At 43.0% G+C, this 27,536-nt stretch overlaps 1 protein-coding gene across 1 annotated transcript; it reads left to right on the top strand.

The window, feature by feature from the left end:
* On the top strand, window positions 1–23,486 carry LOC148521955 (protein kinase C delta type-like). Its single transcript, XM_088474321.1, has 9 exons — window positions 1–394; window positions 15,533–15,633; window positions 16,481–16,651; window positions 16,845–16,936; window positions 17,771–17,833; window positions 18,047–18,185; window positions 18,628–18,900; window positions 20,272–20,671; window positions 23,236–23,486. Exons 1-8 carry the CDS (start codon window positions 1–3, stop codon window positions 20,548–20,550), a joined length of 1,512 nt encoding a protein of 503 aa, XP_088330447.1. The 3' UTR covers window positions 20,551–20,671; window positions 23,236–23,486.
* The last annotated feature ends 4,050 nt before the right edge of the window (window positions 23,487–27,536 follow it).

The following is a 27,536-nucleotide window of genomic DNA, read 5'->3' as shown; positions in this document are numbered from 1 at the left end:
ATGGCGTCACATCTGGAGGAAGCCAGGAGCTCAGAGGATGAGGAGTTTTCTATCTACAAGAGAAGAAAGAAGATGATGGCTTTGAAGAAAAGAAAGATATCTGACAGTTTGGAGGAGTCTTGGGCGATCAAGAAGGCCAGAAAGAGGATTTCCACCGAGTCTCGCACGAAAGGAAGGAAGAAGTGCCTGCATGTGGAAAACAGCTCTGATGATGGGAGCCAGGAATTTTTTTCTATGGATTATACCAGCCAAAAGAGTGATAAGAGGAGGAAGAGAGAGGATCAGATAGAAGAAATTGGCATAGACAGTGGAATGATTGCAGACAGGAAGAGAAGGAAAACATCTGGGGAGGTCATTCGCTTTGGTGACTCTAGAAGGAGACAGGAACGAGCAGGTATGGCCGTATCAATATATTAGACATGACAACCAGTAGACTAGAATAATACAAACCTTACAAGAAAACAACAAAAACAATCTGGACAGTTTAGACCACTCCCATTATCCACAATTACCACACCCATTTCCTATGAGAATCACACATCCAACAAATTATGTACCTTTTGCCTGGTGGTAAATATGATAACCTTTATGAAGTAATTATTCAATATTATCTGAGGTAATCATTTATGGCCATCACATGCAGTATAACAATATTAGGATTTGCAGCTGAAATTATGAATATAATTAGAAATATGTGTTTAATTTGGCTAAAAGTCTTCTTTATCTGTTATTTTCCATCTCTTGGGTCTCTAACTGCTTGCTCAAGTTAGCATGGTCCAAACTACATCTACTGCCCCTAAAGGGAATGTAATCATGGGTCCCACTTAGGGGTAAGGCCAACCACTAGTGAGGTGATATACTGCCATTAGTGGGGTTGTGGTAATTCCAACGAGAATTTGCTTAAGTGTAGTATATAAAGAAAAAGAGTTTCATATATTCTATGAAAAAGAACCACAGTAATGAAATGTGCCTAATCAATAAACAACCTTAATTTATATGGATTAACATATGCATTAATAAATACAAAAAATTTACTTTGCTGTTCAAGGGACTACCTAGGACTGTCTGTTATTAGTCTTTTTTTTACGCAGATAATGATCTCTGTTGCTTTTCCTAAAAATATCACAGTTGGGGCTTTATTCAGCAAACAAATTTCTACTAAACAATGCGGATATGAGTGTTACCACATTTTTCAGTACTATTCCCAATATACAGCAAAGTGTTACCAGAGAAGATAACGCAATTATCTTCTCCATTAATACCAGCTCGCACAGTATCACACTGTAGAGCGGAAGCCATTGCTCCCTACAGCTCTTTAACATTTTTGCAACTCATCAAGCATCAAAACATTAAATAAAGGTGTAGACGCTTATTTTATATAATGTCATCTCAGAATAGTGTCATATGAAGAAAAATCCTTCTTTCAGCCTGAAAACAACCAGGATAGAGGGATCTTGTACAATCAGTCCCTGTAGCTGTTCCCAGCAGTATAATGACACAGATTTGTAAAAAATGCATTTATATATATAGCTCATGCCTGAGCTTTTTCATATTGCGCCTCTTTATACACTCCTCTATAGAAACTCCAATTTGGAGATGGAGGAGCATGTTGGGAAGGTAAGCAGTATGTATTCAAGCCAGAGAAGCACTGGGAAGGCTACAACTGGCAGAAAAATGGGCGTGGTCACTTAAAAACGGGGCATGTCAATATGACACACCCCTTTATCGTAACTCTGACCATTCCTTTGCATATGCACCTTAACCCCAGTAGTGCCCCTTATACAGTACCCCCAGTATACAATGTCCCCAGTTGTGGTCAATCTTATGCAGGCCCATAGTAGTGCCCCTTTTACAGTACCCCCAGTAGTGGTCCCCCTTAAGCAGCCCCCCATTAGTTCCCCTTATACAGTACCCCCAGTATGCAATGCCCCAGTAGTGGACCCCCTTATGCAGCCCCTTATTAGTTCCTCTTATTCAGTGCCCCCAGTAGTGGTCCCCCTTATGCAGGCCCCCAGCAGTGATCCCCCTATACAGGGCACCCTGTAGTGGTTCTCCCTAATTAGTGCCCCCAGTAGTGGTCCCCTAGTAGTAAGCCCCTTATATAGTGCCCCCAGTAGTAGTCCCCAGTAGAGGTTCACCCTCCCGATGCAGTGCCCCCAGTAGTAGCCCCCCAGTAATGGTGTCCCCAGTAGTAGCAGCTCCTCCCGAGCAATGGTGCCCCCAGGAGTAGTAGCTCCCCCCCAGTAATGGTGCCCCCAGTAGTAGTAGGTCCCCCCCAGTAATGGTGTCCCCAGTACTAGTAGCTCCCCCCCAGTAATGGTGTCCCCAGTAGTAGTAGTCCCCCCCAGTAATGGTGTCCCCAGTAGTAGTAGCTCCCCCCCAGTAATGGTGTCCTCAGTAGTAGTAGCTCCCCCCCAGTAATGGTGTCCCCAGTAGTAGTGGCTCCCCCCCAGTAATGGTGTCCCCAGTAGTAGTAGCTCCCCCCCAGTAATGGTGCCCCCAGTAGCAGCTGCCCCCCAGTAATGGTGTCCCCAGTAGTAGTAGTCCCCCACAGTAATGGTGTGCTCAGTAGTATTAGCTCCCCCCAGTAATGGTGTCCCCAGTAGTAGTGGCTACCCCCCAGTAATGATGTCCCCAGTAGTAGTAGCCCCCCCCCAGTAATGGTGCCCCCACTAGTAGCTATCCCCCCAGTAATGGTGTCCAATGCAAAACTAATCCATATGCACTGTCCATATGCAGCCCTGCAGCACCTCCACTCCAGTCCCTCCACACTACAGAATCCTATCTATGACACTTATCTATGACACCTGACCTTCCCTGGCTGGCAGTCCCAACCAGTCCATAGCATCTGACAGTCACTGAATGGCAGCGCAGCAGCTGACTGAAACACGCACTAACTGTGAGATGCGGTAAGCAAAATCAATTAATTTAATTAGTTTTGCATTGGATTTACATGTAGAATATTATGGGATATTATTTAAAACAAAAACACTGTGCTGCTACTGCCAAATATATATAATATAAAAAAATGGGTATAAGCAGAGGGTGGCTTTAAAATGGTCTATCTATCTCATATCTATCTATCTATCTATCTATCTATCTCATATCTATCTATCTATCTATCTATCTATCTATCTATCTATCTATCTATCTATCTATCTATCTATCTATCTCATACAGTCAGGTGCATAAATATTGGGACATTGACAGATTTTTCATATTTTGGCCTCTATTCACCACAATGGCTTTGAAATGAAACAAACAAGATGTGCTTTAACTGCAGACTTTCAGATTTAATTTGAGGGTAATTACATCCAAATCAGGTGACCGGTGTAGGAATTACAACGGTTTCTATATGTGCCTCCCACTTTTTAAGGGGCCAAAAGTAATGGGACAAACTAAACAATCCTAAATCTAACTTTTACTTTTTTATACTTTGTTGCAAATCCTTTGCAGGCAATTACAGCCTGAAGTCTGGAACGCATAGACGTCACCAGACGCTGGGTTTCATCCCTGGTGATGCTCTGCCACCTCTACTGCAAATGTCTTCAGTTCCTGCTTGTTCTTGGGGCATTTTCGTTTCAGTTTTGTCTTTATCAAGTGAATTGTATGCTCAATCGGATTCAGGTCAGGGGACTGATTTGGCCATTGCATAACATTCCACTTTTTAGCCTTAAAAAACTCTTTGGTTGCTTTTGCAGTATGCTTTGGGTCATTGTCCATCTGCACTGTGAAGCGCCGTCCAATGAGTTCTGAAGCATTTGACTGAATATGAGCATATAATATTGCCCGAAACACTCAGAATTCATTCTGCTGCTTTTGTCAGCAGTCACATCATCAATAAATACAAGGGAACCAGTTCCATTGGCAGTCATACATGCCCACGCCATGATACTAACACCACCATGCTTCACTGATGAGGTGGTATGTTTTGGATCATGAGAAGTTCCTTTCCTTCTCCATACTCTTCTCTTCCCATCACTCTGGTACAAGTTGATCTTTGTCACATCTGTCCATAGGATGTTGTTCCAGAACTGTAATGGCTTTTTTAGATGTTGTTTGGCAAACTCTAATCTGGTCTTCCTGTTTTTGAGGCTCACCAATGGTTTACATCTTGTGGTAAACCCTCTATATACACTCTTGTGAAGTCTTCTCTTGATTGTTGACTTTGACACATATACACCTACCTCCTGGAGAGTGTTCTTGATTTGGCCAACTGTTGTGAAGGGGTTTTTCTTCACCAGGGAAATAATTCTTCTGTGATCCACTACAGTTGTTTTCCGTGGTCTTCCGGATCTTTTGGTGTTGCTGAGCTCTCCGGTGCGTTCTTTCTTTTTAAGAATGTTCCAAACAGTTGATTTGGCCACACCTAATGTTTTTGCTATCTCTCTGATGGGTTTGTTTTGATTTTTCAGCCTAATGATGGCTTGCTTCACTGATAGTGACAGCTCTTTGGATCTCATATTGAGAGTCGACAGCAACTGATTCCAAATGCAAATGTCACACCTAGAATCAACTCCAGACCTTTTACCTGCTTAATTGTTAATGAAATAACGAGGGAATAGCCCACACCTGTCGATAAAATAGCTTTTGAGTTGATAGTCCCATTACTTTTGGCCCCTTAAAAAGTGGGAGGCACATATAGAAGCCGTTGTAATTCCTACACTGTTCACCTGATTTGGATGTAATTACCCTCAAATTTAAATCTGAAAGTCTGCAGTTAAAGCACATCTTGTTTGTTTCATTTCAAAGCCATTGTGGTGGTGAATAGAGGCCAAAATATGAAAATTCTGTCAATGTCCCAATATTTATGCACCTGACTGTATCTATCTGTCTCCTATATCTATCTATCTATCTATCTATCTATCTATCTATCTATCTATCTATCTTTCTATCTGTCTATCGTGGGGTCCTGGGCAAGTTATAGATGATAATGTGGTTACTTCTACAACATATGACTTGCAGTAGTATGTGGCAATACAGGGGTGACAAAGGCTGATTGTCTCTGTAATATGTATGGGGGTATCTCTGTTCAGTGTATAGCTAATATATATATGGGGGTATCTCTGTTCAATGTATAGCTGTAACACGTGTTTTGGGAAATGCAGGGGAGATATGTGTGGGTGAGGGGGGTCGAGGGGGGCCCCCAGAGATATCAGTGTACCAGGCCGCAAGATTTCTGTTGGCGGCCCTGCCCATGGCTCAACTGAAGATATACCCTTAGTGACCTTCTGTAGCTTCTTTTCTGCTGTCATGTCCCCTCAATCTGTATATCCTCCCCCTCAACCTGATGGCCTTAGGTTATACTGTAGGTATGTGATTTATCCCTATGTTATTCATCTGCAGTCCTTTCACCTCTGCAGCTGCCTAGCACCACCTAGCCTTAAATTGCCCCACCAGCCATAATGCAATCACTATGAGGGGTATTCAATATGGGTGCGATAACATCGTTTTTGCGTTAATATTGCAATGATGAAGTCATTATCGCAGGTTTTACTTTTACACCCTATTCAATTTCAAAGACTTATCGCAGTTTTGACAAGTCTTTGATAAAAAACGGTGATAACTTTTCACCATTGAATAGGTGTCGAAAAAAAGTGCAGAATTGGGGTTTAGGGGTGCAGGCTTAAAAAAAATAGCCTGCACCCCTGAGATTGACATTTAAAAAAGAACTGTGTCAAAAAAAGTTAAAAAAAAAAAAACAGGGACACCCCAAAAAATGAATTTAAAAATTGGGTTGCAAAAAAAAAAAAAGGGAAACAATTGTTAAACAATAGGGAAATAGGTTCAGGGCTATTCTGCAAGTATGCGGCAGGTGTTTTCTAGAATAGATTTATAGCGGCAGGTGCACAAATGCAGAATTTTAAAAAAATTACTTTAGGGACACCAAAATTTGCTAGTACCCATTTTCATGTACCCCAAATTTGATGGGACCACTTAAAAAAATGAAAAAATATAACGTAAGTGCTCTTCTGCATCACTTCTTCAATGTCTGGAAAAAAACTCCTGCTGCGGCTATTTAAATCCCCGACTTTCAACTAATGGCTAAAACGGGGGTACCCATAGTGTTCCCCCATGTTTTTACAACTTTAGGGGGGTCTTACAATTATTTTAAGGAAAAATTCGTAACTTTACGCAAATCCAACTTGGGAGTTTCCCGTTTTCGTTAATTTTATTTTGAATACGGGGATAAGCGGGAGCGCGCACCATACCTTCACGCAGAAAAAAACTCCGATATGAAATGTTAACTTTGCCAGGGAAGTTAACCTTTCATATTGAATACCCCTCTAAGAGGGGTATTCAATATGAAACGTTAACTTCACTGCCGAAGTTAACGTTTCATATCGGAGTTTTTTTCTGCGTTAAAGTATCGGGCGCGCTCCCGCTTATCCCCATATTCAATATAAAATTATCGAAAACGGGAACCTCCGAAGTTGGATTTGCGTAAAGTTACGATTTTTTCCATAAAAAATTTGTAAGACCCCCCTAAAGTTGTAAAAACATGGGGGATCACTATGGGTACCCCCGTTTTAGCCTTTAAATGAAAGTCGGGGATTTAAATAGCCGCAGCAGGTGTTTTTTTCCCAACATTGAAGAAGTGTTGCAGAAGAGCACTTAGGTTATTTTTTTCATTTTTTTAAGTGGTCCCATCAAATTTGGGGTACATGAAAATGGGTACTAGCATATTTTGATGTCCCTAAAGTAAGTTTATTAAAAATTCTGCATTTGTGCACCTGCCGCTACTTTGCGCAATGAATAAAACACCTGCCCCATACTTGGGGACCCCACCAGAAATAATTTCGTTAGTTTGGTAATTTTTTTACATAATTTTTTTTTTTTTAACCCCCCCCAATTTTTTTTTTTTTTGTAATGGTGTCCCGATTTTATGGGGACATTTTTTTTTAACATTTCCTTTTAAGGGGACATTCCCAAAACTACAGGCTATTTTTTATAAGCCTACACCCCCAAACCCCTATTCTGCATTTTTTTCACTTGCTATAGTGATTTGAAAAATTATCCCTGTTTTTTTAAAAATGCCACTTGACCCCATTTAAGGAAAAAAACGGGAATTTTCGGGAAATATGCCTGGGACCCCTAATGATGTCCAGACATGGGGGATCACTATGGGTAACCCCGTTTTTGCCTGCAAAAGAAAGTCGTGTTTTTAAATAGCTTTGCCAGGTGTTTTTTCCTGTCGCGGCTATTAGAAACCCCAACTTCCTTCAGTAGTTAAAAATGGGGGTACCCTAAGTGATCCCCCATATCTAGACATCATTAGGGGGGTCCCTAGAATATTTCCCGAAAATTCCCATTTTTGTTAACCTGTAAAAAAAATCTGTAAAAATTTAGAAAAAAAATGACATAATGTCCCCCTCCAGTAGCTAAACCAGCCCCAGGCTTGCCAGCCAGTGGTGGTTTCTAAAAATACGGGGATCAAAATGTGTAGGGTTCCACCGTATTTAGAAACCAACACCAGACTGCAGGGACAAGTGTTGGTTTTAAATATAGGGGGCAAAAACGACGTGGGGTACCCCCTATATTTAAGACCAGCACCAGACCCAACCGACCGGGGTGCAATGCCACAGCCCGGAGACCCAAACACCGGGGCTCCAGGTCCAAAGCATTACACCCCAAGTCGGTCAGCGCAAGCCGGTGATCTCGGGGGAGTCGGGGACCCCCCAAAAAAGGGTCCCCCCTCTCCCGAGCACCACAGGCTTACGCTGAAGCCTGGGGCTCATCCCCATACCCCTGGAGCGGTGGGTTTGGGGGTAATAGGGGGGCCAAATAATGTAAGACTATTGTACTTTACAGTGGAACTACAAGTGCCAGCATGCCTGCCATTTTGCACTTGTGGAACTACAAGTGCCAGCAGACATGCGGCACCTGTAATTTCACTGTAAAATAAATAGTTAAAAAAAGACAAAACACACACACCGTGATTAGTATAACTTTATTACATACACCTACCCATTCACACATACTTACCTATACCAGAAGTTTCTGTCCCCTTGTCCAGTAGATCCTTACAACTTGGCCCTGCAAGGAAGATTTCATACTCACCTACATCCAGCGCTGGTCTCCGTAGTAGTCCATGGGATTTAAAAAAAAATAAACGAGTTACCCGATCCACGCTACTAGCTATGTGTATGTGTGTTGTCACACATACACATAGCTCCCGAATGGCCACTGCCGGGACTTCACGGGGCATTGCAGTCCCATCAGCCAATCAGCGGCAGCGCTGACTGTAGCGCTGCCGCTGATAGGCTCCAGCTACTGACAGTTCCCACGTGGTCGAGTCACACCACGTGGGAACTGTCAGTTGCCGGAGCCAATCAGCGGGCGCTCTACAGTCAGCGCTGATTGGCTGACGGGACTGCAATGCCCCGTGAGGTGCCGGCAGTGGCCATTTTTTTTTAAATCCCATGGACTACTACGGAGACCAGCGCTGGATGTAGGTGAGTATGAAATCTTCCTTGCAGGGCCAGCTACCATGGATCTCTACTTGGACAAGGGGACAGAAACTTCTGGTATAGGTAAGTATGTGTGAATGGGTAGGTGTATGTAATAAACTTATACTAATCACGGTGTGTGTGTTTTGTCTTTTTTTAACTATTTATTTTACAGTGAAATTACAGGTGCCGCATGTCTGCTGGCACTTGTAGTTCCACAAGTGCAAAATGGCAGGCATGCTGGCACTTGTAGTTCCACTGTAAAGTACAATAGTTTTACATTATTTGGCCCCCCTATTACCCCCATACCCACCGCTCCAGGGGTATGGGGATGAGCCCCAGGCTGCAGCGTAAGCCTGTGGTGCTCGGGAGAGGGGGGACCCTTTTTTGGGGGGTCCCAGACTCCCCCGAGATCACCGGCTTACGCTGACCGACTTGGGGTGTAATGCTTTGGACCTGGAGCCCCGGTGATTGGGTCTCCGGGCTGTGGCATTGCACCCCGGTCGGTTGGATCTGGTGCTGGTCTTAAATATAGGGGGTACCCCACGTCGTTTTTGCCCCCTATATTTAAAACCAGCACTTGTCCCTGCAGCCTGGTGTTGGTTTCTAAAATACGGTGGAACCCTACACATTTTGTTCCCCGTATTTTTAGAAACCACCACTGGCTGGCAAGCCTGGGGCTGGTTTGGCTTTTGGGGGGGGGACCTTATGTCATTTTTTTTCTAAATTTTTACACATTTTTTTAACAGGTTAACAAAAACGGGAATTTTCGGGAAATATTCTAGGGACCCCCCTAATGATGTGTAGACATGGGGGATCACTATGGGTACCCTCATTTTTAACTCCTAAAGGAAGTCGGGGTTTCTAATAGCCGCGGCAAGTGCATAAATGCGACTTTGAAGAAGGTGGTGCAGAAGAGCATTTAGAAAATTTTTTGGGGAAAAATAACTATGCCCAGCAAATTTGGGGTACTTGAAAATGGGGGTCAGCATATTTTAAAGTTGCTAAACATACTTGAAAAAATCGTGAAAAACCCACTTGCACAAGCAGCTGCAATGAAAAAATCACCTGGGGCATACTTGGGGACCCCCCAGAGTCAAGTTCGCTTATTTTCAACTTTGTTCCCCAACATTTTTTTTTTGGCCCCCAAATTCCAAGTGCTTTTTTTGGGCTGTCCCGATTTTTTATTTTTTTTTGACACAGATCGTTTCAAGGGGTCCTTCTGAAGGGTGCAGGCTATTTTTTTTAAGCCTGCACCCCTAAACCCCAATTCTGCACTTTTTTTCGACACCTATTCAATGGTGAAAACTTATCCCCGTTTTTTAACTTCGACTTTTCAAAAATGCGATGTCTCTGAAATTGAATACGGTGTAAAAGTAAAACCTGCGATAATGACGTCATACCTCCGATATTAACGCAAAAACGGACTTATCGGTCCCATATTGAATACCCCTGTATGTGTCCGAGGGAGGGGGTGATTAATCCTTCTAGATGGAAAATGCAGCATTTCCCTTTTATCATGCATTGTTAGGGGATATCGGGCATAGGGGACTAGATAATGATAACCACACCCAGTGCTGTTACATGGCTATGGAAATAGGATGCTTAATGTAAAGGGGCAGCAGGCATAATTACTATGAGAAAGAGATTGTGCTCTCCTGCATGGGCACCTTACAGCTGACTACAATAGGTATATGTTTACTACTGAAGAGTATGTGGTTTTATCCAGTTATTTACATATGGGGCAGGATTTAGTGCAGTAAATGGTTTGTCACAACTAAATCTCTGATATCTTGAATCATAGTTAACATGACCTATTCCATTAGATACAAAATGCTCTGCTCCTGGGGTCCCACCTAATGTATGATTGCAGTCACCTGTGCTGAACTAGGTAATTGATGAGACAGGTGTTTCAGCACAGGTGTCTGTAATCATAAATTAAGAGGGAAGTCCAGGAGCAGAGCATTTTATTCCTAATGGAATGGTCACTTTGGAGCATACTTACCGACTTTTCTGCAGGGGGCTTCGGGAGGGGGCTTCCAGGTCCGTCCAGCAGAGGGTGGGGGCGGTTTAGGTAGGCGGAGCGGGGGTGTGGCAACGCGATTGCATCATAGTGGCCCCAACCCCCACGCTTTAGAATGCTAATATTACTGGCATTATAAGGCAGGGGGCGGGGCTACGATGACGATGAGAATCGCATCATCGCACCCCCGGACTGCCCACTTTCGTGGGTTTGCGAGGTGCCGGAGGCCATTCCGGGGGACTTGCCTAGTCTTGCGGGGTGCCAGGAGCAGCACCCGATTATCGGGAGAGTTCCGGGAGAGTAGACAAGTATGCGTTGGAGGGTCTGAGTTAAGCTGTCAGTAACCCGGGTTATATGAATAAATAGCATAATACATTCTGTTTGCTGCAACAAACTTTGCTGCATCTGTAAAACCATAATCTTAGCATGATAACAGCTGACTGCATGCAGCTGGGTAATGATCATGTGTCTGGTTTTAAATGCAGAGTGCAATGCGAGTTGGCCATAATAGCTCCAGAATTGCATATATGGAACTAAGGGCCTGAAACAGCATGGATCGCAATTGCAACTGCATACGCATATCGGTCAATGGTGCATACTGCGCATGTGTATGCACCGCAGTGCGCATGTGAAGGTTAGCATTGCATTTACACACGCAGATAGAAAGCCATCGCAGAGTGAGTGATGGGATTTCAGTGTTTGGGGGTGGTGACGAGGGAGTGGTAAGAGAAACCCAGGTGTGCCTGTCCGTTTGAACGCCATTACATGGGTGTGCATACATTAGCTACTGTGACGACATATGCAGCCTGAGTACTCACTGCATGCAACGGAACCTGCAATTCCTGAGACAGGAAAGATTCAGTATATAGGAAAGGTTCCTGGACTGCACACCCTGAATATATATATATATATATGCAGCTGTGGCTGCTCTTAACTATTTCTTTTACACTTCACTTTTCCTATTATGGCAGTGCCCTAGGGTGGCTTAGCTGGGCTAGTTTGGGGGTGTCCTGCACTCTGGATTTGACCCCTAGTATGTTAGGGACCTACCCTAAAGAGGTTACCTGGATGTGGAGGGTAGGCCCATAACCTTGGCCGTGATTATGCTAAAAACCTCTATCGATTGCAAAATTTGACAGGTCAGACCTGCTGTAATTCTGTGTGAGGGGCCGATGTTACTCATTGTTACCGATTTATACGCAGGACTGAGAGGTATTACGGATGTGAGAAAGCGGTAGTGGGCGTCTCTATGCTGGCTGAGTGGTTGCAAACATTAGCATATTTCGCAGCAGAACTGCATGCATTATCACAGCTACGATCACAATAGCGATCTATAATGAATCAGGCCCTAAATACAGATATCACCCACACGCTGAGTTGTATGCATCCTTGTGACTGGACTGCTACAATCTGTATACTTGGCGTCATAGATGTCATTATTTTCAGTTCTCACTTGTGTCAGCCCTTTCCCTGGTGCAAGAGATCCTCCTGAATATACAGGTGTATTTACACATATGCACAATCCCTGCATAGCCCACAATTATGTGGAGATGCTCCTAATAAGCTATATCTACTTGTTACTCATAGAGGAAACAATTCCATTGTAAGATGTTTCATTGTAGTTCCAGGGAGTATTTTAAATGTCAATACCCTTTAGCCACAACAAAATGGAGCACAGCATACAATCTGACCTCTACATTAATGAAATACATGGGGTATAACTGAATACTTTATAGCGTTTTTTATGTATTTAGGTCTGTTTACTGTAATATGCTCCAACTTGAGTTGCTGCAACTCCACATACTATTGCATGTTACCAGGGCCGGCTCGAGGAGGTGTCACGCCCTGTGTGGAGAGGGAATACGATGCCCCTCACCCTGCGCTCGGTGAAGTCGTGAGCGCCCAAAAAGGAGGCGTGGCCTAATTATCATAGACCATGCCCCCTAAGTGACACTAATTGGGGACGTGCCTGTATGGCACTTCTCCCATTTAACGTCAGGCCGGGGGCAAGCCCAGCACTCGTTCAGTAGCTGGGCTGCCCCCAGCCCTCTTCCTGCACTGAATTGTCCATTACTTTTCTATGGGGCCGGCACAGCTGCGGCGGTGGGAGTGTCCAACCTCCCGACCACCAGCGGGACCCTTCGGCCCGCGGGTTGAACAGCAGGGCAGTGCCCAAAAAACGGGACTGTCCCGCTGAGAATCGGGAAGATTGGCAGGGGTACGCCATCAATGGGGTGGCGCCCCTGTTTGACTGCAATGGTTGAACATGCCTCGTGCCAGCCCTGCATGTTGCTTTAGCCTTGACTTCTCATCTTGTGCTAATCCCTACTAACTACAATAGGTGCAAGGGGTACACCTGCTTTAGGACCCAGTGCTGAGGAGGGCTGATCTACCTTGTCAAAGTTATATGTGTTATATTTTTTACCATTGGGCAGTCTCGGACTGGAGCATGAAGGGCCCACCGGGGGAATGCAGTGATAGGGGCCCATATTTGGGGTTGTGGCCAGCCTCCACAGAGACTTGGCTAACCATTAAGAGTGCATGGTCTGGGTCCCTTGAATAATCTATATAGTAAATACTGCTAATGCATGCAAGATAATGTACAAGATTAATAACAGCAATGCATTGTAGAAAATACATCATAGTTCTGTGCAGTATAATTTAACATATGTATAATTAATAATTCAAGTGTACAGTCTGGAACCTGAGCACTAGAGAAGAGGGTAGGCCCTTGGGCAGTGGGGCCCACCAGGGGTTTCCCCTGTACCCCTGGAGGCCAGTAATACACTGCCATTGGGTGCTACATAGGGGCCTTCTCAAACTTTTGCTATGGGGTCTTCAAATACCTACCTGACCCCACCTAGAGTTTATATGACGAAGGCCCCTGGCAAAATAAGGGACTAGCACTCCTCCCTCACAGTTATAGTACATTATTCCTACACAATATAATGTATAAAGTGCAATATAGCCCACAGGGGACAATTGTGCCTTCACATTGCCATTAATAAATAACACATATTCTAGAGACAACCAGGGTTACAGAGAGTTTTCAGGCATGCAGTTGTATGGGGATACGGGAAGTTACACACTGCGCAGAAGCACAGGCGCATTGTCAGGACTTAGGGCAGTCAGCACAGAATACCGGCGGTGCGAGTGATCACGGTATACAGCGCTCACTGCTCGGTCATTTCACATCTCCCATTCTGAGACCAACATAATAAACATAACCACTGTTGATCCCATGTAGCCATCCCCAATAAATAAATATACCTTCCATCCTATAAAGCCCATAATAACATCAATATTTAATAAATATCCCTCATCCCCACCTTAAATGAATAGACATTGCCAAGATGCCACTATTATATTAATATCCCTCATCATTAAATGAACAGTTCCCATCCACTGCTAAATGATTACCCCACCACACCAATAAATTAATAGCCCAGCCCACATCCCCATTACATTAAATAATAATAACTCCACACTAATAAATAGCCAAGTCCTCTATCCAATAACATTAAATTACTAACCCACATAATAATAATAAAATTAATAGCTCAGTCTCCTGCTTAAAAACAGTCTCCCTGCAGCCTGAGCTCAAGGGGCTCAGGGATGCTGTGTATTCTGGTCTCTCCCCATTTACATGCACTGCTCACCTGGCCAGCCCCGCAGGATTGCCCACTCACTGCTGCTGCTGGCTTTTTGCAGGGCTGATAAGTGTAAGTAAAATTATGTTTTGTACAGTTATAAAAATGGTGTATGTATATATATATATATATATATATATATATATATATATATTATATACACACACACTATATATCACTATAAAGTTTTTTTTACCTGTATAAAACTCTTCTTTTAAATTGTTCCAAAACTTATTGATTTATTAAATAATCAAATTATGTAAATAAGAACTATTACCCTTATTCAGTATAATGTCATTAATAATCTACATATTTATTAATTGTGTTTTACCAAATCAGGTGTAAATAGTTATTTCCATAATTTGATCATTTTAAAAAAAAATCAACAATTTTGGGGTCATATTTGTAAAATATTAGCCAATTAAATTGTTAAGCAATGGGGCCCACTGAGGATATCCCAGATACACTGATGGTCTGCCCATCCAGCTATTATACAAATAATATTAAGCAACTGACCGGCACAAGGTGATGCAATATGACACCAGCCTGAGGTGCAAATACCCCTCCACAGCCCATCCCTGACCATTTTTCCAACAGTAGCAATTGATGACCCACTTTCCTCTGTATGGCTGAGTTTATGTGCTCTCTCTGTACACAACAGTATTCTGACTGCATTACAGTTACATAATGGTGTAATACAATACAATAATGTACATGCATTTTACATGTGCCTCTAAGAGCTCTATTTACTACAATCTGCATTGGGAATGCAGATTGTAGTGTGATATTACTCCGGTCAGCTGACATCCCATACTGCACTGGGACCCGGTCACCTGATGACTGGGCCGCAGTGCAGTAAGGGAGACCAGCTGACCGGAGGGAGGACATCACCGGAGCCCCGAACTCCGGTCCCTGGACTCAGGTAAGTAATTTTTTTATTTACTTTTTTTTTTTTTGTAGTGTATCAGCGTGTGGTCTGTTTAGACCACACAGCTGATCACTGGGGCCGTCTCCGGGCTCTGCTCTGCATGTTAGAGTGGAGCAGGAGTCCGGTAACCGGAGAGAGACCCTGGATAATGCCACCTCCAGGTGGCGTTATTATCACAGGGCCTCCCCAGGTATATTTTTCACAATTTATTTTTAGTAACTTGCACACAAAATCGCATTTCCCTTTCCAATTATGGGAAATGCGATCTGATTACTAAAAATAAGTGATACGTAGGGGTTGGAGTAGAATTTTACGAATTGTACTCCAATTTCCCTGTAGTAACTTTAGGTGAAACTAAAATATTGTGAAAAGGGTGTGAAAACACCCTTTTTCACTTAATTTTAGTAAAACTAATGATAATAAATAGAGCCCTAACTCTGAATAGTAAATGTTACATTGTTCACTTTTTTATCCCTTTAAGGAGGAAGTGGTGTTCAGGAAGCTGCTCCTGGAGAAACAGTCTCTACATACATCAAGAGGCTGTCCTTCTGCCATCTACTGGGCCAGGGCAGCTTTGGGAAGGTAAGTCATGTGACTGTGGTTACATAACTCAGGTAACAACTGTGTGACTCAGACATTGTAGTAAAGGAGGCATCATGAATATATTATCATTGTCACTCCATGTACGTCATTAAGCATCACCATAAAGCAGTGTGGCAGGGCCAGATTAAGGCTTGTGGGGGCCCCTTAAATTGCGGGGGCCCCTTCAAGCCACATGGAGCTTCCCCCCTTCCCCCTAAGCCTTCTGCCCTCCTACCCCCAAAGACTCTGCCGCTGACTTATCTGAGTGACGGCGTGCGGGCGTGACCTCCTCCAGGCAGAGCTGCTGCCTGGTCCTCCAATCGACGTCACGAACGTAATGTGTCACGTGGCGCCGGTGAGAAGAAGACTCGGGAGCCACTTTGAGCTGTATGCAGCGGCACTGTCACTGGACACCTGTTCTCGGCAGGGTCACACTGATCCAGTGTAGGGGCCCCTCCGTGTGTGGGGCCCAGGGACAACCACCCCGTCACCCCCCCCCCTTAATCCGGCCCTGCAGTGGGGGCAGGACTTAATGGCACTATTACCCTCAGTCACATCATTAATCTGGGAATATTCTGGATTCTCATTCCAGGAAAGTAGCCGGGTAGGCCTTACTCCTGTGCTGGCTGACTGCATATTACTATTGTCATTTACAGAAACATCATCCACAGTCTACTCTGTTATAGAATCAAATAATATGTAAAAATGACTTTTTTTTTTACTTTAATGACACTGGAAATACAATATACCGCTAACCTCTAAAGATATGGAGCTACCTGGATGCGTATGGAGGTAATAAAATGTAAGTAGAAATATGATTGTGTGTGTATTCCTCTATCACCTGTAGGTCCTGCTGGCTGAGGACTCTCTGACTGGTCAGCGATTGGCAGTGAAGGTCATCAGGAAGAGAAATCTGCTATTGAAGGACCCGGAGCTGGTGTTTGTGGAGCGCAGGGTGCTAGAGGTTGCGTCTGGTAGTGCCTTCCTCATCCATGGTCACCTTGCCTTCCAGACCACGGTACAGTGTATTTCTTATTAGTCAAGGATCATTAGTTGGGATTCTTTATTTATATTTACACATCTAACATATACAGGATTCATCTCTTCTTGGGTAATAATGTTACTATGAGCCAGTTCGCTCACTTGGAGTTGTTGCCATGTTCTCCTAATAAAATTTATTATATGACTATTGTGTGTGTCCAATGAAACAGAACCATCTATTTCTGGGTCTGGAATACGCGAGTGGCGGGGACTTATACCAGTTCCTGCAGAGGAAAGGCCGCTTGGACATCACCAGCGCAACGTAAGCACCTCAAATACAACAGACATGTACTGAAATGAACTGTAACAGTGTGTGCACAGATAGGGACAGTATAAGGGTTGTACACCTTTTGTAAATTCCCCTTAATATTTCCTACCCCTACACCTTTACCCAAAGCTGGGATGCTAGATGGCCCAGCAGCTAACATTACTGGGGTACCTTGTCCTTATCAATAGAGCTTGTTTAAGATAATAATACTCAGTTTTGAGCTGCATTACATCTGCATTGAAATGAGTTAGACTTAAATAAAATGCAGACTTTAATGTACATGCCCCCATCCCATACACCTGGGCCATCCTCTCCAGAGAATGGCAAATGTTCAATGTAATCTTTTCATTAAGGTACGGTCTGATCACCTTAATTAAGTCTTTATGTGGAATGTGAGTATGGATAGAATAACATGCAGGGGCACAGAGAGAAGGGGGAGCAGATACTAATTACCGGGACCTGGACTTGTTTGAGGGGCTTGGCAGGGTGCCTGGGCCAGCTGTCGAGGGGGATAAACACCCCCCTTTGTAGGTGCACATAGTATTTTCCACTAATTTTTTTCAGGGGGATTTGACCACACCCCCTATATATCACCTGGTCCCACCATTGTCTTGATAGCCCTGCTAACATATGGCCTATTAGATCATGGAATGTCTTGCATATATGTCAATGTGCTGATCATGTGGGGGCATAGTTGTGAGAATGTGTCAGTGATAATAGGGTGTCATGTGACAGGGGCAGTGTTATGACATGAGGGGGTAAGTGGGAATATCAGGTTTTCTACCTTTCTCTAATGTCAACAAGTTACAGTCATTTCCTCTCTTTAAGGTTCTACGCAGCTGAGATCACATGTGGTGTACAACACCTGCACTCTAAGGGTGTCATCCATCGGTAATTATACTAATAATTCCAATTTCATACATAATCAGGTCACAGTGATGTGCACTTTCTTATTACGCTTAAAGTAAGAACTGAAATCACTGTAATCACTAGGTGGCGCTGTCTGCAAAATGTGACTCCTGTAATACTACTGGTAATTCATGTACAGTATATATTTCTCACTAGACAAAACAGTTCTCATTTATTATAAATCTTTCTTTTTAGAGACCTAAAGCCAGATAACATCCTGATGGCAGAGTCTGGTCATCTGAAAATTGCTGATTTCGGCCTGGCAATCGATAACATCTTTGGTGACCAGACAGCCACAGCATACGCTGGAACCCCTGGATATATGGCACCAGAGGTGAGGGGTATAATATATTATTACTATCAGCAGCATATGCTCCGGCTTACGCCTGGCAGATGTCACATACACTTATTACATTATTAATCAATGTTTTTTGCCATTTGTTTTGACTGCAAAATACAGTGTATACATCACTTTTAGGCATAAAATGTAAAAATCTTTTCTAAAACATAGAAAAAACTCTCCATATGGAGAAAAAAATGGTTACACCACACACAAATAAAACATTATGACCATTCCTAGTCACGGTTGTGACGTTTTTAGCCACTTTAAGCAATTTGCGGCAAAGACTCAGCTAATAGAATGCTACCCAAAGTGTTACCTACTGACAGAGGTGGGATGATAATAGCAAAGAACTAGTGCCAATGAGACACAGACACATGGCATATAGTAGATAATGATAGAGTAACAATGTGCTATAATATCTCTCTTATGGTAGATGCTGGCAGGAGAGGAGTACAACGCTGGAGTGGATTGGTATTCATTTGGTGTCATCATTAATGAAATGATTACCGGAACCCGTCGCTTCCATCCCAGACGGTTCCACGAGGCAGAAGCTGTGGCTAAAGACATCATTAAGCAGCTCCTGTGTAACAATCCATCCAGGCGTTTGGGAGTCACCGGAAACATCCGCCAGCATCCTTTGTTCCAGCGTATGGATTGGGTCTCGCTGGAAGCCCTTAGACTCCCACCACCACATGTCCCTGACCCAGTAAGTATAGGAAAAAAAGCAGTTTTGCACAATTAATGCATTTAAAGATAATAAGGGTCATTTACAAATATAATAAAAAGATGAAAGTCAACTATCATTTTATGATGAGAGGACATCGCTCAGCCTATCCACATGGTGATCACTGTGGCATTACCTGCTTTATTTAGCTAGTGAAATAAATGCAATCACATTGCACCCATATGTAGTAAGTGATTTCATGTACATTATTATATTGAGTCCAGCCACTGCCAACATGGAACTCCGGAGAGCTAAGTATTGAACATGGGTGCAGGGTGTATGGTCAGGGTAGCTACTAGGGGGGCACGTGCCCTTGACGCTGGTCTTGGGGGCACTGAGAACAAGCTGTTGAGCGGGGGCCTAGGTACCTGGCTGTTAGTGTGGGTTTGGAGCCACACGCCAGGACTGGCAGGCAGCCGCCCGCTGCCCTGCAGAGACACAGAGCTGCAATCATTCTCTTGTAGCGCCAATTGAGAGCCAATCAGAACTCATGGGCCAGCTGCAAATCAGCAGCGGCTGCCAGTCTGCAAGTTCTGATTGGCCCGTGACCAGTATCGCATTAGAATGATGGTGGTGTTTGTCTCTCAAGGGCTGTGGACGGTTGCCTGCCAATGCAGGCATGTGGCCCCAAATCCTTAGCTGGAAAGCAAGCTTGCCAATGCGGCGTGCAGCTCCAAATTTTAGGGTGAGAGGCTTCAAATCCTGGGAACAAGGTGAGAGGCTTCGGGGAAGGAAGGGGGATATAAATGTGCAAGGTGCATTATGGTGGGTTAATGTGTAAAGGGTATTACTGTGGCATAATGTGTAAGAGGGCATTATTATGGCATAATGTGTAAGGGGCATTACTGTGGCATAATGTGTAAGGGGTATTAAGGTGGCTTAATGTTTAAGGGGCATTACTGTGGCATAATGTGTAAGGGGCATTAGTGTGACATAATATGTTGTAAGGGACATTACTGTGGTATAATGTGTTGTGGGCGTTACTGTGTGGCGTAATGTAATACATGAAACAACACAATTTTTTCAGGAGTGCACATGCATTGCACGTAAAAAAATGTCTTCTTTGTTGTTTTTTTGGGGGGGAGGGGCCAAATTACTGCCTTCCCGCGGGTGTGAAAAATCCTAGTTTTGGCCCTGGTATGGTTTGGGCGCCAGTAGACTTTGCAGCCTACAATATATGCACCGCACACCCCGCACCCTTTATAGAGAGACAGAACCACACTACATTAGTCTGTGCTATCAGCGGATCCATAGATACATGTCACATCTTACTTTTTTCTAACACTTTTAGCTTTTATGAATTTGAAATCAGATTTGAGTACATGGATGTTTATTTGTCTCTTCTTCCTGTAGCCCACCATTGAACACAGCTCCAGAGGATGTAACATCGAGGAGATGGAAGCAGCAGAGGCTCAGATAACACCACTGAGCTCAATGGACCAGGAGCTGTTCAGAGGGTTCTCATATGTGGGCTCCAACTGGAGGACCATCCCCAGAACACCAGCCTTCCAACTGCATGGAGCGAGATGGCCTAACACCTGGAAGATGGTTATGGAACGAAGAGATGGTTTTAAGCTGATGGTTTTCGTATTCATATTTATATTGTATGTGTATATTCTCTTTATAAGTTAAGAGTATAATTTTAACACATTTTCTTTTCTATTCTTCTGAGGTCACCTCTGAGGATGTGCTCTACAGATTATGCCACCACCTCCCAGCAGGAATAGTTTAGACTTCTCGCTGGATGAAGAAGGTAAATTCTAAGAGGGTGACTTATACATCTCAGGGCTCATGTCTGTCACTCAGCAAATCAGTTGATTGATGCTGGTGATAATATTGAACTTTGAGTTTTTATAGTCAGCTCCTCTATGAAAGTGTCTTAATTATTAGATTCATACACAGCCATGGTTGTTCATGAGATCTCTGTTGGCATTTTAATATAGAGTACCCCATACTTCAATCTCTGTAATTCAAAATCAGGCCCCATATCTCTGATGACATTATAATGTAAAATATTCCCCTCCTTACCAATCTCTGCAATAATGCTAAATGAGACCGTAGATCTCTAGCAGCACAATATAATATACATAATATAATACAGCATAATATAATTTAAATCTACCTTCTATATAATATAATATAAAATCAGATCTCTGAAGTAATTATGAGACTGAGCCAGCGCCGTTTCTAGAGAGGAGGGGGCCCGTGTGCAGTCTCCGACATAGGCCCCTTCCTCTCCGCCCGGCGGCCGGCAGTGCACTGAGCTGTGCGCGGCCAGCGCTGGAGGTATAGACTCTGGGCACTGCAGAGGCGGCCATGTTCCCTGTACTGCGCATGCGCAAACAACAGGAAAATGGCCACCGTGGTCGTTTTACAGCGCAGGACCCCCGCACTGATGTGCGACTCTGGAGAGGTACGTAATATTATGGGTGCAGGGTGTGCAGTGCGTTGCCCCCTTTGACCCAGGGGCCCATGTTCCCCGCACAGCCTGCACCCATTATAGATACGCCCCTGGACTGAGGGCCTGATTCAGAGCTGGAATTTGTGGACGGTCGTTCAGAAAAAGGGGCTGGCTATTTAAATTGAGCGCTCGCTCTTTGCGGTCTGTTGACGCCTCTATGTCTGAGCGAGCGAGCAAAACATGCGCTCGCTATTTTGTAAAGACGCCCCTTGGCCGCTCGCATCATACGTCATCTCCGCTATTTATTAGATTAATCGAGTACATCGAAAGGCGTATGAACTGCTCGCTATTCTTCTGGTAGCATTTTCCTACCGCAATCATGCGAGCAGTTCAGACTAAAAGACAACCAAGTGACGTGGTCGATGACGCTGCTTTGTTAATTATGCACACCCTTAAAATGCCCGTTTTGACCATTTGGCACGCCTGCGTTCGGATCTCCACTCCCAGTTTTCAAGCACCTTCCCCTGTTACCACCCACAAATGCCTCATCATGTCACTCAAATTAGCAGGCATTCGCTATTTTGTGAGCAGACGATTTCCAACCGCACTGACTGGTTGGCGCATGCGCATTACAACCCATATGCATGCGCAGATGTGCGAACATCACTCGGAGCGAACGAGCGCCCGCTTACGAGCGGCTCTGAATCAGGCCCTGAGCCCACTTCCAAAAGTTTATTGGTATAATTATTATGAAATTAGATCACATATCTGTAGGGTGAAACAATTAAATAACTTACCCCTCCTGTGGTGTCTTGCTGTCTGTCTGTGCACTGTACAGGCCATGTGACAGCAGCCTGCACTCTGATTAGTGGATAGTTTCAGACATTCACTAATTAAAGTATGGAGACCTCCAGCTACTCCATCTTGTGAATGACCAGCACCATCCACCAATCAGTTTGCTACTGTGTAAGAAGATCTCATACCCAGTTACTGTGCAGCCACACAATGTATGACTGAACTTGGGGAAGGGGATGGCCTATCCCATTTGGTAACGCGCCTGCTGTCTATGTGATATTAGGTAATGCAGGATAGGGAATATATTAACTCACATACTGATTAAATAAGTAAATGAACAATAACATCCTGTGCATCCCTTGTTTCATCATATAGGGGCCTATTCATCATCACTTAATTTCTATAAAAGCAGGGGAAAATGAACATTTTCACCTGCAATTGTAGAAATTAAGTTATCGGGCCATTCATCAAGAAGGTATCCGTGATATCTCCTGCTTACCTTCCTCTCGCTGAATGGGCCACTGTCCCCATACACTAGTATGGGGTCAGAATTAATCAAGCTCCGAAAATACAATATTTTCAAGGCTTGAGTGCAGGAGTATTCGCCATCTTTAGATGACAAGTGCTCTGGCTCCGGGCTCGCAACCTACTCCTTCCTATGGGAAGGAGTCCCGTATAGCGAAGAGGGTTCTTTCGGATCCCTCCACCCCTGTCCGACTCCTTCCTCTAGACGACGGGGCTCTTGTGCGCATGCGTGACCTGTAGGTTACGCATGTGCACTTGTCTCACTGCTCTGAAAGGAACAGTGAAACAGTTCGGGGAGACAGCTGATTTTCGGATAAGCTGTCTCCACGCTTGCATCGAGTTAGAATGTTAATTATCGGGGTCGGAATCCCGATAATTAATATCATGAATAGTCACAATATGAGAGATCTAATGATGAGGGTGCTGGGTATAGAAATAAGACATATTGATAGGAGATGACAATGCATGTTGGAGACCTTCTGCATCCATAGTGCAGGATCACACAGCAACAAACAGAATAAGATACTGTAGTGTGTGTGTTTTTTACCATAGAAAACACACATTAAAGTCTTACTTTTTTTTTTGTTATTACACAGCACTTCAGAACCATGATGAAGAAAAGAAGAACATGTTTATGTTTTTAGAATTTTTAAAACATGTTTATATTTTTTGTATTTTTACATTTTCTACAAATAATTTAGATACATTAGATGTTATTACTATTATTATTATTTAATTGTTATTACTATTATTATTCCTATTATTTTTATTATCATTTGAACTATTATTACTACTATTATTATTGCTAAGGGGAAGGGTTAAGGGGAGATTTAATCGGGGATAGATGAGTTAGGATGGAACTAATATTATTAATAATAATAATAATAATAATAATAATAATAAAAAAAAAAGAAACATCAAAGGTGTGTGACTGGCCGGCTATATAGGGGAGGTGGAGGCCGAGTTTTATTATTATTATTATTATTATTATTATTATCATTACTTCTACTACTATGGCTATTATTGCTAAAGGGAGGGCTTAAGGGGAGAGTTAATAGGGGAGAGAGGAGTTAGGGGAGACCAGGGGAGAAGAGAGATTATTTAAACTAATAACAATAATTATAATAATAATAAACATCAAAGGAGTGTGACAGGCCGGCTATTTAGGGGCGGTGGAGGCCGGGTTTTATTATTATTATTATTATTATTATTACTACTGCTAATTTTGCTATAGGGAGGGGTTAAGGGGAGAGTGAATAGGGGAGAGAGGAGTTAGGGGGGACCAGGGGAGAAGAGAGATTATTTAAACTAATATCAATGATTATAATAATAATAAACATCAAAGGAGTTTGACTTGCCGACTATTTAGGGGAGGTGGAGGCCGGGTTTTATTATTATTATTATCATTACTTCTACTACTATGGCTATTATTGCTAAAGGGAGGGCTTAAGGGGAGAGTTAATAGGGGAGAGAGGAGTTATGGGGGACCAGGGGAGAAGAGAGATTATTTAAACTAATCACAATAATAATAGTAAACATTAAAGGAGTGTGACTGGTCGGCTATATAGGGGTGGTGGAGACCGAGTTTTATTATTGTTATTATTTTAATTATTACTACTACTGCTATTATTGCTGAAGGAAGGGTTTAAGGAGAGAGTGAATAGTGGAGAGAGGAGGTAGGGGGGCCAGGGGAGAAGAGAGATTATTTAAACTAATAATAATTCTAATAATAATAAATATCAAAGGAGTGTGACTGGCCGGCTATTTAGGGGTGGTGGAGGCCGGGTTTTATTATTATTACTATTACTACTGCTATTATTGCTGAAGGAGGGGTTTAAGGGGAGAGTGAATAGGGGAGAGAGGAGTTAGGGGAGACCAGGGGAGGAGAGATTATTTAAGCTAATAATAATTATAATAATAATAATAAACATCAAAGGAGTGTGTGACAGGCCGGCTATTTAGGGGAGGTGGAGGCCGGGTTTTATTATTATTATTATTATTATTACTACTACTAATGCTATTATTGCTGAAGGGAGGGGTTAAAGGGAGAATAAATAGGGCAGAGAGAAGTTAGGGGGTCCAGGGGAGAAGAGAGATTATTTAAACTAATAACTATAATAATAATAATAATAATAATAATAATAATAATAATAATAAATATCAAAGGCGTGTGACTGGCCGGCTATTTAGGGGTGGTGGAGGCCGGGTTTTAACTAAAACATGGTAAATATGTGTCCATATAAAAATAAAACCTACAGTTTGTGTTTTAGTTATTTACAAAAAAAATTGACAGTACATATCTCTGTTACTGTCATTATTGTTATTACTATTATTATTGCAATTATTATTGTTAGCATATGAAAGAAATATGACCTAATGTTAAGGGTAGATTGAATAGGAGAGAGATGAGTTAGGGGGACCAAGGGAAAAGAGAGAAGAACTTGGATTTGTTCCCTATGATGGAGTAAAAGGAGTAATAGCTAGAGGGAGAAGAAGTAGGATAGGAGACAGGGTTAGAAGGTGGCAGGTAGAGATTTCCTATCTGATAGATTCTATGTTGGAGGTGAATAGATGACAAAGTCAGAGGCAGATAGAGGAGGAGATATAGGCAGATAGGGAAGGAGATATAGGAGTGGGGGAGGGCAGAGAAGGTGGTGATGAGACACTGGTAGTTGGAGGATTTGGAGGAGATGAAAGCCTTGAAGAACACACCATCACCTGGTTGAGTGAGTAGAAAAGAGGTCACCGTAGTAGAGAGCTTTTTGAGAAAGCCAGGTTTAGTGATGTTGAGGAGGAAGATGAATAGGTCATTAATGGGGGCCATTTTATTATTAACTACAAGTTTAAAATGTGTTATTTCCAGTATATAAACTTGCTATTAAAACTAATAATAATAATTATAATAATAATAACAGTATCAAAGGAGTGTGACTGGCCGGCTATTTAGGGGTGGTGGAGGCCGGATTAAATAAAACATGGTATTATAAAACAGTTTGTATTACACTTTTTTTTAATTGACAGTACAAATCAGTGTTACTGTTATTATTATTATTATTATTATTATTATTATTATTATTATTATTATTATTATCTGAAAGAAATATTACTTAACATTAAGGACCGTATTCAATTGCCGGCGAAAAGTCCCAGACTTTTGGCATGCCTGAGATTTCTCCGTCATCGCTTGCTTTGCCTCCGGAAAAGTATCGCGCTTGTTACCACTTTTCGCCCTATTCAATCGCAAAATATGCGAGAACGCATCCTGGCGAAACTCAAATCGTCGAAAAGTCCTTTCAGAAATGGGGAAATCATCCTGGCACCCCCCAAAAGATGCACTGACATGGGGGATCACTATGGATCCCCCCGAATAGCCCTGCTGAAGGTATTTGGAGTGCTTAAATGCTCTCAATTAGTGCTATTTAGCGTCTTTGCATAAGTGGTGAAGAATAGCATCATAAGGTTTTTAAGGAGAAAATAAGCAGTCCCTACAAATTTGGGGTACATGAAAATGGGTGCAAGCATGGTTAATAATCGCTAGAGTGCGTTTTTCAAAAAATATAAAAAATGCACCTTCAGCAAACACCTGCAATCCAAAAAACACATGGGGAATACTTGGGGGACCCCCTGGAGTCTATTACACTAGTTTTTAAGTTTGTCCCCCAAATTTAGTTTTTTTCGCCCCCAAAACAAAATAATTTTTAAGCTTTTTTGGACACAGTTTACCTTTGAGGGACTGTCCCAAGGCTGAAGGTGTGCTCCAGCAACTTTGCACCCCAAACCCCCAATTCTGCACTTTTTTCCGACTCCTTTCAGAGGCGAATCTTTCCCGCTGGTTACAAGGCACAGACTTTTCGCACCAGCAAAAAGTCTTTAGAATTGAATACAGGGAAAAGTTCTCGCCTGGCGAAATGAAATCACCAGTGAGAACATTTCGCCGATCTCGGCTTTTTGCCGGCAATTGAATACGACCCTAAGGGTAGATTGAATAGGGGAGAGATGAGTTAGGGGGACCAGGGGAGAAGAGAGAAGAATTTGGATTTGTTCCCTATGATGAGGATGACGGAGTAAAAGGAGTAATAGCTAGAGGGAGAAGAACTAGGATAGGAGACAGGGGCAGAAGGTGTCTGGCAGGTAGAGATTTCCTGTCTGATAGATTCTATTTTGGAGGTGAAAAGATGACAAAGTCAGAGGCAGATAGGGAAGGAGACATAGGCAGATAGGGAAGGAGATATAGGCAGATAGATAAGGAGATATAGGCAGATAGGGGAGGAGATATAGGCAGATAGGGAAGAAGATATAGGCAGATAGATAAGGAGATATAGGCAGATAGGGGAGGAGATATAGGCAGATAGGGAAGGAGTTATAGGCAAATAGGGGAGGAGATATAGGCAGATAGGGGAGGAGATATAGGCAGATAGCGGAGGAGATATAGGCAGACAGGGGAGGAGATATAGGCAGATAGGGAAGGTGATATAGGCAGATAGGGGAGGAGATATAGGCAGATAGGGGAGGAGATATAGGCAGATAGGGAAGGAATATAGGCAGATAGGGAAGGAGATATAGGAGTGGAGGAGGGCAGAGAAGTTGGTGATGAGACACTGGTAGTTGGAGGATTTGGAGGAGATGAAAGCCTTGACGAACACACCATCACCTGTTGAGTGAGTAAAAAAGAGGTCACCATAGTAGAGAGCTGTGGGAGAAAGCCAGGTTTTAGTGATGCTGAGGAGGAAGATGAATAGGTCTTGAATGGGGGCCATTTTATTATTAGCTATAAGTTTAAACTGTGTTATTTCCAGTATATAAACCATATATGATCTCTATCCCTCTATAATTATATATATGTTTTCTTTTTTTTTATTATATTCTTTATTGGGGATTTCCCTCTCTATGGGTTATA

The sequence above is a fragment of the Taudactylus pleione genome, unplaced genomic scaffold (assembly GCF_031769625.1).
Source record: "Taudactylus pleione unplaced genomic scaffold, aTauple2 ptg000154l, whole genome shotgun sequence".
In the NCBI taxonomy this organism is placed as follows: Eukaryota; Metazoa; Chordata; class Amphibia; order Anura; family Myobatrachidae; genus Taudactylus; species Taudactylus pleione.
This window is presented reverse-complemented; position numbering and strand designations above follow the sequence as displayed.

Coding starts and splice junctions, on each gene's coding strand:
- LOC148521955 (XM_088474321.1), top strand. CDS start 1: ATGGCGTCACATCTGGAGGAAGCCAGGAGCTCAGAGGATGAGGAGTTT. Junction 16,937..17,770: donor TTGGACATCACCAGCGCAAC/GTAAGCACCTCA, acceptor CCTCTCTTTAAG/GTTCTACGCAGCTGAGATCA. Junction 18,901..20,271: donor CACCACATGTCCCTGACCCA/GTAAGTATAGGA, acceptor TTCTTCCTGTAG/CCCACCATTGAACACAGCTC.